Here is a 16,131-nt window from a genome sequence, read left to right as displayed (position 1 = left end):
TACAGGTCGTCTTGAAGGTCATTTAATGCAAGCACAGTGATCTAATACTATTGTCAATGTCAGTCACATCCCCCCCCTGTCTGCGGACTTACAGCGCTAGAAACCGGGTTTCATACATGCGGTGGGCAGAGTACAAATAGCCTATTGTGTAGCTTCAGAAAAGCGAATGAAAGTTACAACCCTGTAAAACTATGAGTTACAGCTCATACTACCTACTGATATATAACTTACTGATATATAATCTCCCTAACCTACCCTCCCTCGGGTAGCTCAGCACTAAGTTCTAAGATTTGTAACGCTAAAATAAGGGATTCTATCCTTACTTTGGGCACAGTAACTTTGTGCTAAAAAATATCTTAAAGAAGATCGGCTAGAGATTATTTAGGCCTTTCATTATAACAGTATATGGTATTTAAAGGGAAAAAAATACGAAACTCCATAACCGTTGGATGCAAACTACTAATGACCAAGTATAAAAAATAGGTGAAGTTTTGATAGATCACCATGACAACCCGGAAGTGTTATGATTAGCTTTCAAAGGATGGTTGCAGGTGTGACTCATTTCCGTTGTGCAGTACGAAGGAAACGAGAATTTTAGGTATACAGAGGTTAGAAAGGTTTTGTATCAACAAAGAAAAAATGTCAAGGGAACCTGTATTGAGTATTGATAAAGTAAAATAAAGTTGTGATATATGAAGAGTGGGACAGCGGTAAGTCTACGGAGTTACAACGTTAAAATCCGGGGTTCGATTCCCCGCGGTGGACACAAGAAGTAGCCCACTGTGACATTGTTTGGAAACAAACGAGAAGCAAAAGTGATACGAAGATCTATTAATAAGAAAATGTTAAGTAGATGGAAATTGAAAGATAAAAATCAAAGTGAAAAATTATCATAAATAAATAATAAGTTTAAGAAAGATTAGGGTTATAAATAAAGACTTTACATATGATACAGGAAAAAACAAACTTTTATTTGTCAGACAGGGAACTAATTAATTGTCGAAGATCACTGATTCAGAGATATAGGTTTATTCCACAATATTTAACCTGTATTTAAAATGGCAATCCAAAAAACTTCTAATTTTTTGTCAGTTTTAGTTTTGAAACCGTTTCGAAAGTGCCTGAATTATAGGGTTTCGTATTTTTGTCTTTAGTTGAATCGTATTTAAAGGCCTATTCATTATGCACTGTCCCATCACGGGTTGTTTAGCAATAAGTCTGAGGGCTTATAACGCTAAAAATCAGGTTTCGATACTCGCAGGTTGGCACGATACAGCTAGTCCATTGTGTAGTTTTGCGCTTCACAGGAAACAAGAAAAAAAACTATGAACTGAGTAGTAAATCTGGAAAGAATAATTGATCTTCAAGTGTTTAATATTTACGCGAAACTAACTATGAACAGATAGTCAAAAAGTTACAGCCTTGAATATAAACACTGATGCCTCCCTAACTTTTTAAAAGTATAAAGATACAAAATATTTGTTAAAATGGGGTAATACGAGAAGATAAACTTTGAATTTTATGTTTAAAAATATTGGATTTAAATCTTTCACAGCTGACCATTAAATATTAAAATGATAGCAATAAACACTAATAATGAAGTATAAAATGCGAAGGAAAAGTTGAATATTTCTGTGTATTATTCCAACATAAATACGTGTAGGTAATTGATGGGATCACTTCAGAAAGTTTTACTAGTTACCCAAGTTGTTAACATAATTGCCCGTAGTTATTAGTAAGTGTTACACCCATAGCAATTTTCGTAGTAATTTAAAGTACACGTTTCTTAGTATGCTGTTTCTAACATCGTGTTTAGTTACAGTATGTCTGGAAAGTGTTTCAACAAATTCATTTACTTGTGTTTCAGAGACAAAGGTTTGAATCTCTGCTGGAATAGCTGCTAGAAATGAGACTAACGATATGCGTGGGAGATCATGGTAAAGCGGGCAAGTGCCCATCAGGAGTTTCAGAATATTCAGAAATATATGTTGATAAGTTAACGGTTTCACTTCCCACATGCAACGTTCGGCGACTAATGCAATTAATACGTCATCTTTGTAAATTGAAAAAGCAAACAAAAACCTACAACATTTTCTGCTCGTATGTTTAATGACCTTGTTACATGAACAAAAGTCTGTCATAGTACTGAAAACTGAAGTATTTCTTTTGTATTGTTTTTCAGATAACAAACAAGTGCTGTCTATCTATACAACTCAAGTAGAACTTGATAACTACTGTTTGTGAAAAGGTCATGACGTGTTCTTTGCAGATTATTCTGCGCTACACGAGAATCATAAGCCACAAACCATATAGCTCAGACCATTACTAAGTATAATGGCCTGAACAATTGTTTTGATGTATTCAAAGTTCAATGCGTCACCAGGCTTCCACCATGCCCATATTCTTCCACTTGTTACAATTTAAATAAAACGGGATTCGTACATTTTCTTTGTTTTTGTCTTATCTTTTTTTCGATGTCTCATACATGTGGATGTTTTCAGGAACATGTATAGTTCTGCTTAAATGACTTCAGTCTTGCACAAATAATTGGAAGACTTCAGTCAAGTAGAACTGTACAGCCTACTACACACCCTACTGTTTGAAACTGGGCAGAGTAAGTTCTCAGTCATGACGTACTAATTCCTGCGATTACCAGGAACAATGCGAAAGAACATTGCCGGAATAAGACTAGTTGTTGTTTCTTTATTAGCACCACGAATGGGTGTACTCTTGCAGTTTAGGGGGTTGTAATTATTTCAGCTTCCAAACACATTTTAACCCCATAATTACCGAAGGGCTCATATCCCTCCCATCAGCCTTTTAAACACATTTATACATCAAGTTGCTCGTGGCCCTTAATAACACACGAGTCTCACACAAAAAATCAAATGAAATTTCAACAAAATGCCCTCTATGTAATTCAGATAGAAAATGGGTGATTTTCCCCAATTTCTTTAAGTGGGTTCTTTACACTGAGTGTTGTAACGGTCAATTACATGAAAATTACTCAATATTATGCAGCATATGGACCCCACCGGTAGTGAACGATATTTAAAATAATCGTATTTTAAGGTTAAATATGCATTATGTAATTACAGTGACAATTTTAATAACCAAAAGTCGGCCGCAAGCAGAATGAAGTATTCGGTATTTAAGTGCACACTATATATTCGGATTCGTTTAGCACGGTTTAAATATCTCATTGAAAATATTATGTTATGTTTGTTGTAGAAACGAAGGAAGATAATGTCAACGCTATAGAAGTTTATCAGGCATAAAATAATTTAAGTTAGGTATAAATGTCCTCTGTAAAAAATGGAATAGAATACTGCAGGTTAAATCTTCATTTCTCAATAAAGCAATACCAATTGAGGCTCCGGTTAAGTAGTAGTAGTAGTAGTAGCTTGTAGAATTACTTCCTATCTATAAAAGTGAACAGTCTAGTAATATATTTTCATTGTTAGACATCCCATGGAATTTGGTACAATTCCCATCCCAGGAGTGCTCGACTGGGTTGATATAAGGAGACCGTGAGGGTCAAGGCATGAGTTTAGTTTCACATCATTCTTACCAAAAATAAATAAACCATTCTAGAACACTATTGGGGTGGGGGTGGAGACGACATTGTTCTGAAACAGCATCACCATCTGTATAAAGGTAGAGCATGAGGCAGTGCATCTGGTCAGCCATAATCTCAAGATGTCATCTGGTCATCCAATAGAATAATAAGCCACAAACTATATCAGTTAAATATATCTCGGACCATTACTAAGTATAATGGCCTCAACAGTTGTTTTGATGTATTCAGAGTCCAATGCCTCACCAGGCTTCCACTATGCTCACATTCTTCCACCTGTTCCAAATTGAGTAAAACAGGATTCGTCAGATTACACGATTTTCTTCCACTGATTTAAAGTCTAGTCTCAACATTCACAACACTGCCTCCAATTATTCGCGGATATGAATGGTTTGCTAAGAAGCAATCTGATACTGAAATCGGTATGGCATAGTTTTAAGCGTATTTTTCGTGTATAAATGTATAAGTACTTCTTTACAATACACACACAGGTGCTTCGAACAACTGTTGATCGTCTGTTTCTCTTCATGATGGCGGACCCGTTACCCAATAGAATTATTCTTGGAGGCGATCGATTTCTCTAGCAGCTTCGATTCCAGGTACACCTTAGAGACTGTCAAGCTGGACACCTTTGTAAGTTCTGCTACAGCTTAACGAGGCAGTACGCACACTTAAGCCCTTTGTTCTTTCGCTGAAATCCAGCTTCTCTGTTGTGAAGTTGATAAAGTCAACCCACGCAAAACCCACTTGTATATACACACACCTGCTCTGTCATGTGATCCACCTTCATTTTCATAACGAAGGAATGTAATTGGTATTTGCAACAGTGGGTTTTTCTAATTTCGTGGCTAGTGAGTGTATCATGTGTTATCACATAGGCTGAACAATTTTTTTTTGGGGGGGGGGGTTATTCGCTGTTCACAAATCAAAGGAACACTTCACTACCAGGTTGAAAGTTGGTGGAACAAGCCCCTAGTGTCCTTCCCCCTGTTTCGCCGCCTACGTTATAAATTAATCACAAATATTTTAATGTATTTTGTGTTGTGTATTTGTACTCTTACTTGTAGGTTTAGCACATAACAAACAACATGCAACTCGTTTTAAGTACAGTAGTACTTCATAGTAGGGATCGTCAAGGATTCCAAATAATTCATACGTCCAAAAACAACCTATCGAATTCCTAAGCGAAAAACCAACCATTGAAAGTATTGGTTACGGTATGTTATTAACAAAGATACTAATAACACGTTAAAAAGGTTGCTAACATTTCCGATATGACAATTCAAAAATTTCTAAAACAGCAACTTTTTCGTCTGCTACCTACCTACCTTATCACGTCAGCGGGGCTAGCGCCTAGACTCCTCGGACTATCGGTACAAGATTTCTTCAGCTTGCTTAATTGGTCTGTGCCCCCACCCCCCAATGACACAGTGGTATGTGTGCGGACTCACAACACTAGAAACCAGGTTTTGATACCCGTGGTGGGCAGAGTATAGATTGCCCATTGTGTTGCTTTGTGCTTAATTACAAATAAAATGGTCTGTGGGTATCTGCTTTTGATATTCTGATGAAAAATCCATGTATACACAGATATAATATAAATGGTAAATATATCAGGCACGTACTTAAATATCTTTTCAACCCAATGGATAGTGCTACATATCAATGGATAGACACGCGACAGTTTTTAAAGGTAAAGTATATGCTTTATACAGGTATAACATAAAAAGTAAACAAACAAGAGTATTAAAAAATATGCATTTTAAAATGAAATAGTGATCCTGCTATAAAAGGTAATGAAACAAGAATTAAAACCACAATCACAAATTTATAAAATGTAATCCTTTTTTGGCAGCTTTATACACTTATCTGTAGGCCAATGTAAGGATTAAATTTTATAAACGTGATTGTGGTTTTAATTCTTGTTTTATTACTGTTTATAGCAGGATCCCTACTTAATTTTAAAATTCATATTTTTTAATACTCTTGTATTGTATGTGGAATATCAGATCTGCAACATGCAGTGGCCAATGCATTAAAATCTGCATTATTAATTAAGGCACGCACATTAATTAGATATTTATACAATAATAAGCATTTTGTGGCTTGAACATATGTGACTTTTTGAGAGACTTGTTTGTCAGTATAACACCGGAAGCTTATGTTACTGAGTGTTTTACTATTATTGTATTTATATTGTTCACAGAATGTTTTTCGTTGTTAAAGTATTGTTCGCATATTTTGTGGTGTATGCGATGGTGTTACTTTAGTATCGCATCAGATATTCAAAATAACTTGAAATAAAAGTTTAATAGCTAATATTATCTATATGCACGTGTTTTGTAAAATAATGTATAGATAATAAAAAATTTTAAACTTTATTTTTGAATCAACGATATCAACAGTAATGCTGCAAGGATACATTTTTCTTTAACGTATATTCTCACTGTCGAATGGAATGCATATGAGGAAGCTAAGTGTTAAGAAATATTAACTGAACTTCAGAGTATAAATCTCAGTTGTTATATATATACGATATCATATAGCGTTATTTGATATTACAGTATGTTGTAATACGAAAGACAATTCCGCGAGGTCCCCGAAAGTTCTGTTTCAAGAGTAAATAAAACAAAAATTAAGAGTAAGAAATATGTTTATTTATTGCTCTTGAAAGTTGTATGTCACGTTGTATTATAGCCTACATAATTCTTCTCGTGATTTATGGCATGCGCATGTTTTACTGACGTCACGATAGTCCAAATTGCAATGATAAGCGTCCTTTTTCTAATGTTATTTTAGTGTCAACTAACTGATTGACAGACAACACACTGCTGTAGATTGGTGAGAGTGGCTAAAACAGCTGACTTATTTCGGCGACCTTTGGTCCCCTTTCAGGGAAATAATATCCTTGTATAGTTTGGAAAGGTTACGAGAAGTCCTTATAATGGGTAGATCTTAGTTTGCTATGATGTATTATTGTTCACAGTAACTAAAACATTCCTAACCATTTATTTTTCAGGTATGATGCCCCTATGGATATTTACTCTAGGCAAGACGCTCTTTAATGGAACTACTCGAATTCCATTTAAAAACATTTTCATTTCTCTTGTGAGCATGGTGATACCTCTAGGGATTGGACTATTAATCCAAAAGTTCTTTCCGAAGGCAGCCAAGTTGGGGCGCCGTATCCTAGCTCCAGCATGCATTTTAATGATTATTTACATAGTGGCTTTTGGAACTTACGCCAACCTGTACATGTTTAAACTTTTCTCTTGGCGAGTGGTAATAGCTGCCCTCATCAACGTGTGGTTCGGATTCCTTGTTGGAGCTCTTGCTGCTCGCCTGATTGGTCGACCTGTTGAAGACGTCATTGCGATCGCCGTTGAAACCGGGGTTCAGAATACAGGAATCTCTATCGTTCTACTGGGTTTCTCCTTGCCGCAACCAGATGCAGATTTGGCTTCCGTTGCACCTGTCGCAGCGTCTATTATGATGCCAATTCCTCTGGTGATAATTTATATCATTCAGAAGATACGAGCTTGCTGTCGTAACGAGCACAAAGATGCGGTTCAAGAAGATGTAACGAAAGAGGAAAAACACACTAAAGTTTTGGAATCACCTACCAGCACTGATACTACGATAGCTGTCAATGAGCACATGTAATAAATGAAACTGTTGACGAGTACATTTTTAGTAGGTAGATTACGTTTTACGTCCAATATTAAGAATCGCAGAAATCCAAACTGCCATCAGGAGTCGTGAAATACATGTTTCTCTCTGGACCTTTTATGTAGGGTAATGCTTTGCTAATTCAAAAATACGAAACTAATAAATAGGTAAGACTTTCATTTATCAAACCAAGTGCTTTGATTTTACACGAAAGACTAAAATACAGACCTAAGCATACTTTAGTTTTCAGAGTAGACCAGGAAGAGTGCCATCAATAATATATCATCTTTCACTGATGTTTTATTAATTAACGAACAAAAATATTTGGAAATTAACAATTTATCATATTAATCACAAAGCTACACAAGGAGCTATATGTGCTGTGCCTGCTGCAAGTATCGAAACCCGATTTTTAGCGTTATAAGCCCCCAGACTTGCCGCTCAACCACCGGGTAGCGACAAGGATTATTAATACGTTTTCGTAAAGAAGTATGGGAATCTTTAGCGCTTCTACTTTGGGTAATTTTTGACAAACAGCAATAGTTGAGTATTAACAAAGAGTATGTCCTCCGGTGGTCAGTGATAAGCTTATGGACTTACAATGCTAAAATCCATGGTTCGATTCGCCGCGGTGAACAGAGTACGGGTAGCCAGACCATTGTGTGGCTTTATGCAAAGATAAAAAAAGATAACTATACGTTTTCGCTCCTTAAATAAATAAGGACGTCTTTTTCACCTCTGTTTTTCTAATTTTATAAATTAGTATTATCGTGTTCCCCGGTGAGTCAGCGGTACGTTTACGGATTTGCAACGCTAGAATCCTGATAGTCCCTTAGCACTAAATTAAATACAAGTATTATCTTCATGTCATATTATGTGCTAGGAAGACACCCAACAAGTAACTGTTCGTAGTTTAGTATTTGTTATTTTGTTGATGCTGTTGTTAATTAACTAATCTATATTAATCAATTGATTTTCGTGCTGAGCGTGGCCTAATGCTAGTTTACTAATTCCGAATTGAACTTCCAAGGTTCGACTCGTGATATATTGCTGAATACGCTCCGTATACATTCAGTTGTGAGATCATTCAGTAACTACATCAAAGGGGGCGCTGCTAAATAGTTGTTCACACTCTGGTCAGCAGTTCTAAATTAGAAAAGGTTGAGCCCGAATTTTGGGGTTGTCTACTCAGGTTGACAATACTTTTATTGTTGGTTTTCAAATTGAACTCGCAATTATCATGGAAATATAAAAATTTGGTACATAAACAATAAATTAAGTTTTTTATCTCGGCAAATTTTGATGATTTGTGTAGCATTTCTTAACAATGTTATCTTTTTTTAAGAATATAGAAATAAGTTTCTGTAGCTTTCAGTTTTAGAAATTGATCACTGAAGTTGTTGATTAGCGATATTACCCTATCAGCCAGTCAGGCTACTCATGTACAACTCAAGAACAATTAGATCCAAAATAATAATAAACGTTATATGTAACTACTGAGAGCAAGAAAATTTCGCGAGGGGGCGCTCTTGAGAACTTATATGAATTTTGTAGCACCAACTATATCTGAATAATAAAGTATAGAGGAATACGCCGTGGGTGAAAGATGACCATCTTATTTTACTTATTTCACGTTTATTTTGTTATTCAATGCTGTATCTCAATAACTGCTAGTTTACTTTGACATTTTCTTCGTATAGAGTGGAATGTAAGATGTAGATAACATTGAAACTGCACTGGTTGGATGGAAATTAAAAAAAAACAAGTTTTTGTTTGAAATTCGTATTTTAAAGCCTAGGGTTTAAAGGTATTTTTTTGTTTTTAAGTGTTATGTATGTTATCTAATCATTTAATCTGTAATGACCAATTTAAAGATTTTATGGTTTGTACTCGTATTGTATTGTGATAGTTAGGACTAATCTATATTTTTCATTGACGTCAACGTGTTGATAAAAACATTAGGATGTTTTTGCTGCTTTTTCTAAGTTAGCCATTAGATTTTAGAACTTTATACGATTATTTCACCACATATTTTATTGATTTTTCACAGAAGATACGCTGGTACTCCAGTTTATGTCATAATATTGTCCTAACCCTTCATTATGTAAAACTCAGCAAACAAGAACGCAAAACGAATCTTTCATGGTTTGTTTACATCTGTATTTACAAATAACTCGAAATAAGTACTTTTCTAGCAGTTCCCCGGTAGGTCAGTTGTATGTTTAGAGGCTTACAACGCCAAAATCTGGGGTTCGATTCCCCGTGGTGGACAGAGTTGAGATTGCTTTTTTTCTAAAAACAATAAGAAACGTCCCTACTAAGTGAATGTCGTTACAACTAACAGTCATACTTTAATGTTATTATATAGCTAACAAAAAGAAGATTAATTATTGTTAATAACCACATTCTTGTATGCAGTAATAGAGTAAAAAGTGATGGCTTAGCATCCACGTGACGACACGCCAGCTGGTTTTAAAAAAAAACACCAGGTTGAATTCGTTATTGCTGCGCATCGGATCAGACATGGTGCAGTGCTTTGCTGTGAAATACCGCCGTCAAAGTGAAAGAGGGAGTTGTAAATTCCCATAGGATCATCAATGAAGAGGTGGAAAGAATTATACAGGTAAAGTACACAGAATAAATGTGTGTGTTTTTTAAGCCGAGCACTATCTAGTTCACAATACTCTTAGCAGAGCTCTCAGGTAATTGATTTTGGAAAGATTGGGATTTTGTGTTGATGTGTGGGGTGGGGGTGAGGAGACCCTCCACCGAGGCATTCTGAGTAATTTTAAGACTTTATATGCAGCATTTTCAGAGTATTTTATTTAGGAATTATTTAAAACTGTAAAATTTCATAACAACTCTACTACAAAATATCAATACTGCTTCCACGACAAAGTATTTGCGTGATTTTATTCAACATTGAAAATTTCATTACATGTACCAGAATGTTGCTTATTATAATACTATATAGCTTGTTTTAGTAAGTCCTTCAAGGGTTCATATACACAACAGGAATCTTTATTGGCCATTATTATGGTTATCAGTTAGCCAAGTTTTCCATCAACTTGAAGAGATGGTCGAAATGGGGTTTAATTTTTTCAAATCCGTGAAAATACACATTCTTTCCCTGTATATGATTGTGTTAAAATCACTAAAATTTTAGCAACTTTACCCAGTCTGCCAACTATATCTGAGCTAGTATTTGCTAGTTTAATGGAACACAAATGTCCCCATATAACATTTGTTTGAACAGTTGAGACAGTTTCTTCAGCACCATTGTCATTAGGTAAGTATTACTTGGCAGCATTCCAAACTCTCTCTCTGGGATATCGGCATCCTGGTATTCTATGAATTCTTCGTAAAGCACCTCCAGTTCACTGGAACTAAGAGTAAAAAAGGCGGGATATCTTTCAAGGGAAGAACTCTATATCCTGAAAAACTGCGTTGCCTCTTTGGAAGAAATCAATAAACTTGGCATGTTTAAGTGTGTCATCATTCTGTGGAAGTTTGTTGAATGTCTAACCCATTTGTAGAACAATTTACTGTGCCTTTCTTCTACATCACCCCCGTCAAAAAGCTTGTTTAACAGTAGCTCTGTCAACAAAAGCTGGTCATCACATAACTTTTGACTTTCCCCTTCAAATTTTACATCAGAAATAATTTGTGCCACATTTATGTTTTCGATGGGAACGAATTTCCCTTGGAGACGCTTAACATAATCTGTAATGTGGTTATCAACTTCATGAATGCATGGGTCTTCTCTTTGAAGAAAACGATTCAGTGTGGTGATTGAAGGTAACACAGACTGGAAAAACGTGGTAGACTTTCACTTCCTGAGTTCGACATATAATAACAGTGCTGGAAATATATCAAGATGCCACCTTACAGCAGTTTCCAGACTCAACCAACGAGTACTTGTATATTTCATCACCTTCTTTATAGTGGGCCGTTATAGTTCCATTTATCATGTATGTTGTCTTTGTAGCAGCAGAGGCATACTGTTTAGCGATTTGTGAGTCCGGGAAAATGCTTGAAAACAGTGAACTCAAGTGGTTAGTGAAAGCAAGAGGAATGTTGTGGTTAGCCAATGCTGTTGCGACTTTAACCTCAGCTGGAATAACCTGCAATGTTAACAAAATCATGAGATACTTTAAAGAATACCGTCAGATTTTGAGACTTTCCACTAAAGTTCACAAATTAACACCTGCTATTATCTTTAGCATCATTTTAAAAAAATTAGTTACAAATTTCATAAAACTGATTACTTGTACTATTTATTTTGATTTAAAATAATTTAATAGTTTCCCTATTGATTTTATCTTTTCAAAGTTTTTTGAACGTAATATTTGCTAAGCTCAACACCCGTGGTCCTCTTGATAGAAATAATTTAAATTGAACTTTAAACCACTAAATTTCTTTAATTGCAGAAGGGCCGATAGGACAGCCTACACCAACTCGAAACTGTGCAGCTGTCACTTCAAAGAACATAAAAAAGAAAATGGTCCAACCATCTTCGAGTGGAACGTAAACAAATCTTTTGACTAATACCCAGAACCCAAAGTATCACGGGAAAGGTACATTATCTTTGAACTTATATAACTTTCTGTCAAATGTAAATAGATACGAGAATTTTTATTTACTAGTATAACTTATATATTCGTCTATTTTTGATTTCAGAAGGACATTCTCAGAGATTCCACATTTTAGTGCTGAAGAAACCAGCGTCAAATCTCTGTGTGAAATAGATAGATCAATTTCTGATTTGATTATCAGAATCTGCAGAACTATTTTAAATCACAAAATCAGGGAAAATAAAGGGAAAATACTGGAACAGGAGAGGGAGCTTACGTATATGAAGAGCCATTTCTCATATAATTCCATTAAGAAAGATTATTCACTTGTAAACCATTATAAAGGTTTACCCAATACAAAGGACTTTGATGACTTGTTATTTAAGTTTATGCTGTCGCTTTAATTTCGATTATTATTATGGATGGATAGTCGACTGTATTTCTGGTGAGGAGCAATTATTCATTACTTTGATGAAACTGAGATGCAATTTCAATCACATTGATTTGTCAATTATGTTCTCGACTATAAGTCACCACTATAAGTAACATCATCCTGATATGGTTGCACGTCTTGCATGAGGTACCATATGTCGGTATGATACAAGGACGCCCTATACAATCAGTTGAGAAGAACAAATGCTATCTTCTGAGCTACTTTTCCACATTTAGCAGTTCCAGGATTATCTTGGACTGCACAGAGATCCAGTATGATATACCATCCAACATGGAGAGCATTGTGTTAAACTTTCACATTACAAACAGCATAATACACTAAAGGCTATGGTTGGAGTAGCACCCAACTATTATCACATATACCAGTGAAATGTATCCAGGCTCAATAAGTGACAAAGAGATTGTCCACCATAGTGGTGTCCTGAAACATATGAAGCCTGGAAGACCTTGTGATCGCACATAAAGGCTTCCTCATACAATATCTCATGCCTCTACAAGTATCTCTAAATCTGCCGCCATTCTTAAACAGTGGTCAGTTTATCGGGACCCAGGCTGAGATCACTGTGCTAGGCTTCGTGTGGAGAGGGCTATCCAACGGATGAAAACTTTCTCAATTCTAGACCATCTTCCTCATCAATATCAACCATTAGCTAGCAAAATAGTCCAAGTTATTGCATGCTTAGTAAATCTTCAAAATTCACTAATCAAAGAAACTGCATAAAGTTTGTTCAACAATTTTATTCAAATGCTTGTTTCATGGTCACTGACTTGATAAATGAGATACATGTAACTAGAATTTGTATGGCTTCCCAAATTCTTAACATCTGTACCAGGTGCCAGTCTATTGGGATCTTTAAAATGTATATGAATGATCAACTTTCGTAACGTTCATTACAGTAAGTATACTAATTAGATACCATGCTGGTACATACAAGTTCAAACCCGATTTTGTTCGTATTCTCAACCGAGTATTGAATAGCTTTGGATACACAAGTTTTTAACTTTAATCGTTGTCAACAAATAAAAAAATGTCAAGTCGTGATCAGTAAAAGATTTTATTGGTTTATCAATCGAGTGTTCATTGGCATGAAAACATGTACTTTGTGAATAGTTTCATACATTTTAGTGACAATATAGTACATGTATACATTGACATTTTACACTGCCATACTTAGGTAACACAAACGAAGTATTATAGGTATAAACACTGTTATCTTATTTTCTACGTGTATGTTTTAACAATAAACGCTAATCAATCCCACCGTTCATAAACACAGGCAAGAACTTTGTGAACAAAAAATCAAGCAGTCCTGTGATATTTTCCATCCAAGCGGGGTCTCGGTGAACTAAAAACACGTACATGTGGCTAGGAGATCAAACGATAAAATCACACATATCCTGTTAGTAAGGTACAAGTTTCCTTGGACCTAGTGGTAATATTTATACCCGGTAAGATCACTGATGTTAAGCTGTGGTATACTCTCGTTTTCCGGATCTCATTTCATAAAATATCCTCTATTCACAAGGTCAAGTATGTGTGCTGTAGGAACATTTCACTTCTATAATGGTAGTAGCACTTACACCACCATCAGGTGATTCACCCAAGGTTCTAGACAGGTGTAGCCACAAACCTCTCTCCTGAACTTTCTGGTTAGTGACTTCTTTATAGGTAGACATAGTGGATTTTTCGTATTGAAACCACTATTGTATGGCTTTCACACCTTCGATGTCATGTGATACTAAAAACGTTTTCAACAGTGACTTGCTTGGACGTCAAAGAGACCAAAGTTTGAAGCTGTGACGCGAGCCTTACGATATAGAAACCACATGGGATTTAGAGTCTTCGATATCCTAACGCTGTTTTATGGACAGTTGGATATTTTGCAGAGAAATAAACTGGGTTCTCGGCTTTTGTCTACTCCTCTCCTGTTAGAATATCTTCAATAGTAGGTGATGGCAAGTCTGAAACCTCTGGTTCAGGGGACAAACACCACGCAAGACCCTTGAAACTATCGCTTAATGTGAGCTCCTGGAGGTACCAACTGATATCCCTATCAGCAACTGGTCTTGTTAAGACTTTGAAATTTTTGGAAGGGTATATTTCATCAACGGTCCTGTAATAAGAGAGAAATTATTAATGACAGGTTCTGTAATAGGGATAGGTTCATTCATTCAGTTGTTTATTGTGCCCACTGGCCAGAGGACCTATTATCATGGTGCAGTATCCCTTGTCTGTCCGTCCATCGTTCGCCCATCAAGTAATTTATCTTCTATTGTCCAGGTGGTTAGGGCGCTTGACTCGTACGTAATCTGAGGGTCACTGGTTCGAATCCCCGTCCCACCAAACATGCTCGCCCTTTCATTCGCGGGGAGTTATAATGTGACGGTCAATCCCACTATTCGTTAGTAAAAAAGTAGACCAAGAGTTGGCGGTGGGTGGTGATGAATAGCTGCCTTCCCTCTAGTCTTACACTGCTAAATTAGATATGGCTAGCGCAGATAGCCCTCGTGTAGCATTGCACGAAGATCAAAACAACCACAACAATCTTATATTTTTGTCTTCTTCTTGTACAAATATTGGGAATTAAAAAACTATATTGACTTCAAGTGTAGAAATGTTGGTTGAATCTACTGATTTTTATTTATTTTTGCTAATTTTTGATTTTTTGTACAAGCATTTTATCTTTAAAACCAGTTACATTTAATCTTGCAAATAATACTTTATGAGGAAGCGCCTTCAGAACCTAAGGCTCTTTTTTATTTAATTCAAATATGTCAAGATCGTATTACCTTGTTTTTTGTCTGTTCTTCCTCTTGATCCATTGGCATTCTTTGTCGGTGGATGATATGTTGTGATGAGCATGGAGGAGGGACACCGCAATGTGGTGACAATGGTATAAGCCTCTCGGACAGTTACAGTTCGCTTGACTTATATAACCATCATCTGCTACTTCTACCTGAAAGAAAAAAAGGAATTTTTCATCTGCCGACCAATAATATGTGTTTTTTAATGTATATACTCTATTTTGCTTCCTTGCATTTTCTTTCATTATAAAAATATGGAAATATTTATTTAAAAATAGTTATCAAAATAAATAAATTCACAATAAATAAATAATTAGACTTAATCTACAAAGTAAATAAATAAGAAAATAAATATTATGAATGCATACTCGAGTGATGTGAATAAATGAATAATAATATAAACTAAATAAATAAACATATTTAAGTACCGGTAATAATAAACTACTGTGGTCTAGGCCTAATAATATCATGTCTACCCATATTGAATAGGCCTACAAAGCGGTACGTTGATCTAGTCTTACATTAAATTACATTGACTTTGTATGTCTTGTCTTTCATACTCGCATGTACTGTTGCATTTATGCAACCAGTAATAACATCGTATGTAAATTTCTCAAGTCGCTGAGATTTAACGCATTCTCTCCTTTTTTTGTTTTATCTGTATTCTTCACTGGAAAAGAATTTGGCGACAGCAAATATTGCTATTGATATTAGCAAAACCAACCACGATTTTGTTTAGAACCAGCGCGCGTGACGTCACACTTTTCAACCGTATCTGGACTGCCTACAGTAACATTGTTGAGTCATTGTTTATTAATATACGTAATATATATATATATATATATATATTGTTATGGAATTGAAATAACATAGTTCCTGCATTGTATGTTGTTTACCATAATATATCATCGAAAAGTATATGTTAACGCATTATACCATATAAAGAAAGATTGTCTTCCTTTTATAGTATAAATATTCCATACGTGTTTGAACACTTAATTTTCAGTACCTTAGGTACCTTTTATCATATTGTGAAGCGTGTTGATGAATACT

The 16,131-nt window shown here is 35.5% G+C and overlaps 1 protein-coding gene across 2 annotated transcripts in view; it reads left to right on the top strand.

Annotated features, from left to right (window-relative positions):
* LOC106462192 (ileal sodium/bile acid cotransporter-like) overlaps positions 1-13,741 on the top strand; it is a 30,534-nt gene extending 16,793 nt beyond the window's left edge. The window contains exons 3-4 of one of the 2 annotated variants that reach the window (XR_002611186.1): positions 6,597-7,413; positions 9,665-13,741. Coding sequence is in view for 1 of the 2 variants with exons in the window: in XM_013922092.2 (XP_013777546.2) it covers positions 6,597-7,240 (644 nt within the window). In the remaining variant the exon portion in view is untranslated. Of the gene's footprint in view, positions 1-6,596 lie in introns of both variants that reach the window. The other variant, XM_013922092.2, reaches the window with a different exon arrangement.
* The last annotated feature ends 2,390 nt before the right edge of the window (positions 13,742-16,131 follow it).

This window comes from Limulus polyphemus, unplaced genomic scaffold, assembly GCF_000517525.1.
Source record: "Limulus polyphemus unplaced genomic scaffold, Limulus_polyphemus-2.1.2 Scaffold1116, whole genome shotgun sequence".
NCBI classification, from domain to species: domain Eukaryota; kingdom Metazoa; phylum Arthropoda; class Merostomata; order Xiphosura; family Limulidae; genus Limulus; species Limulus polyphemus.
The sequence above is the reverse complement of the archived record's forward strand: the minus strand, read 5'-3'. Positions and strand labels throughout refer to the sequence as shown.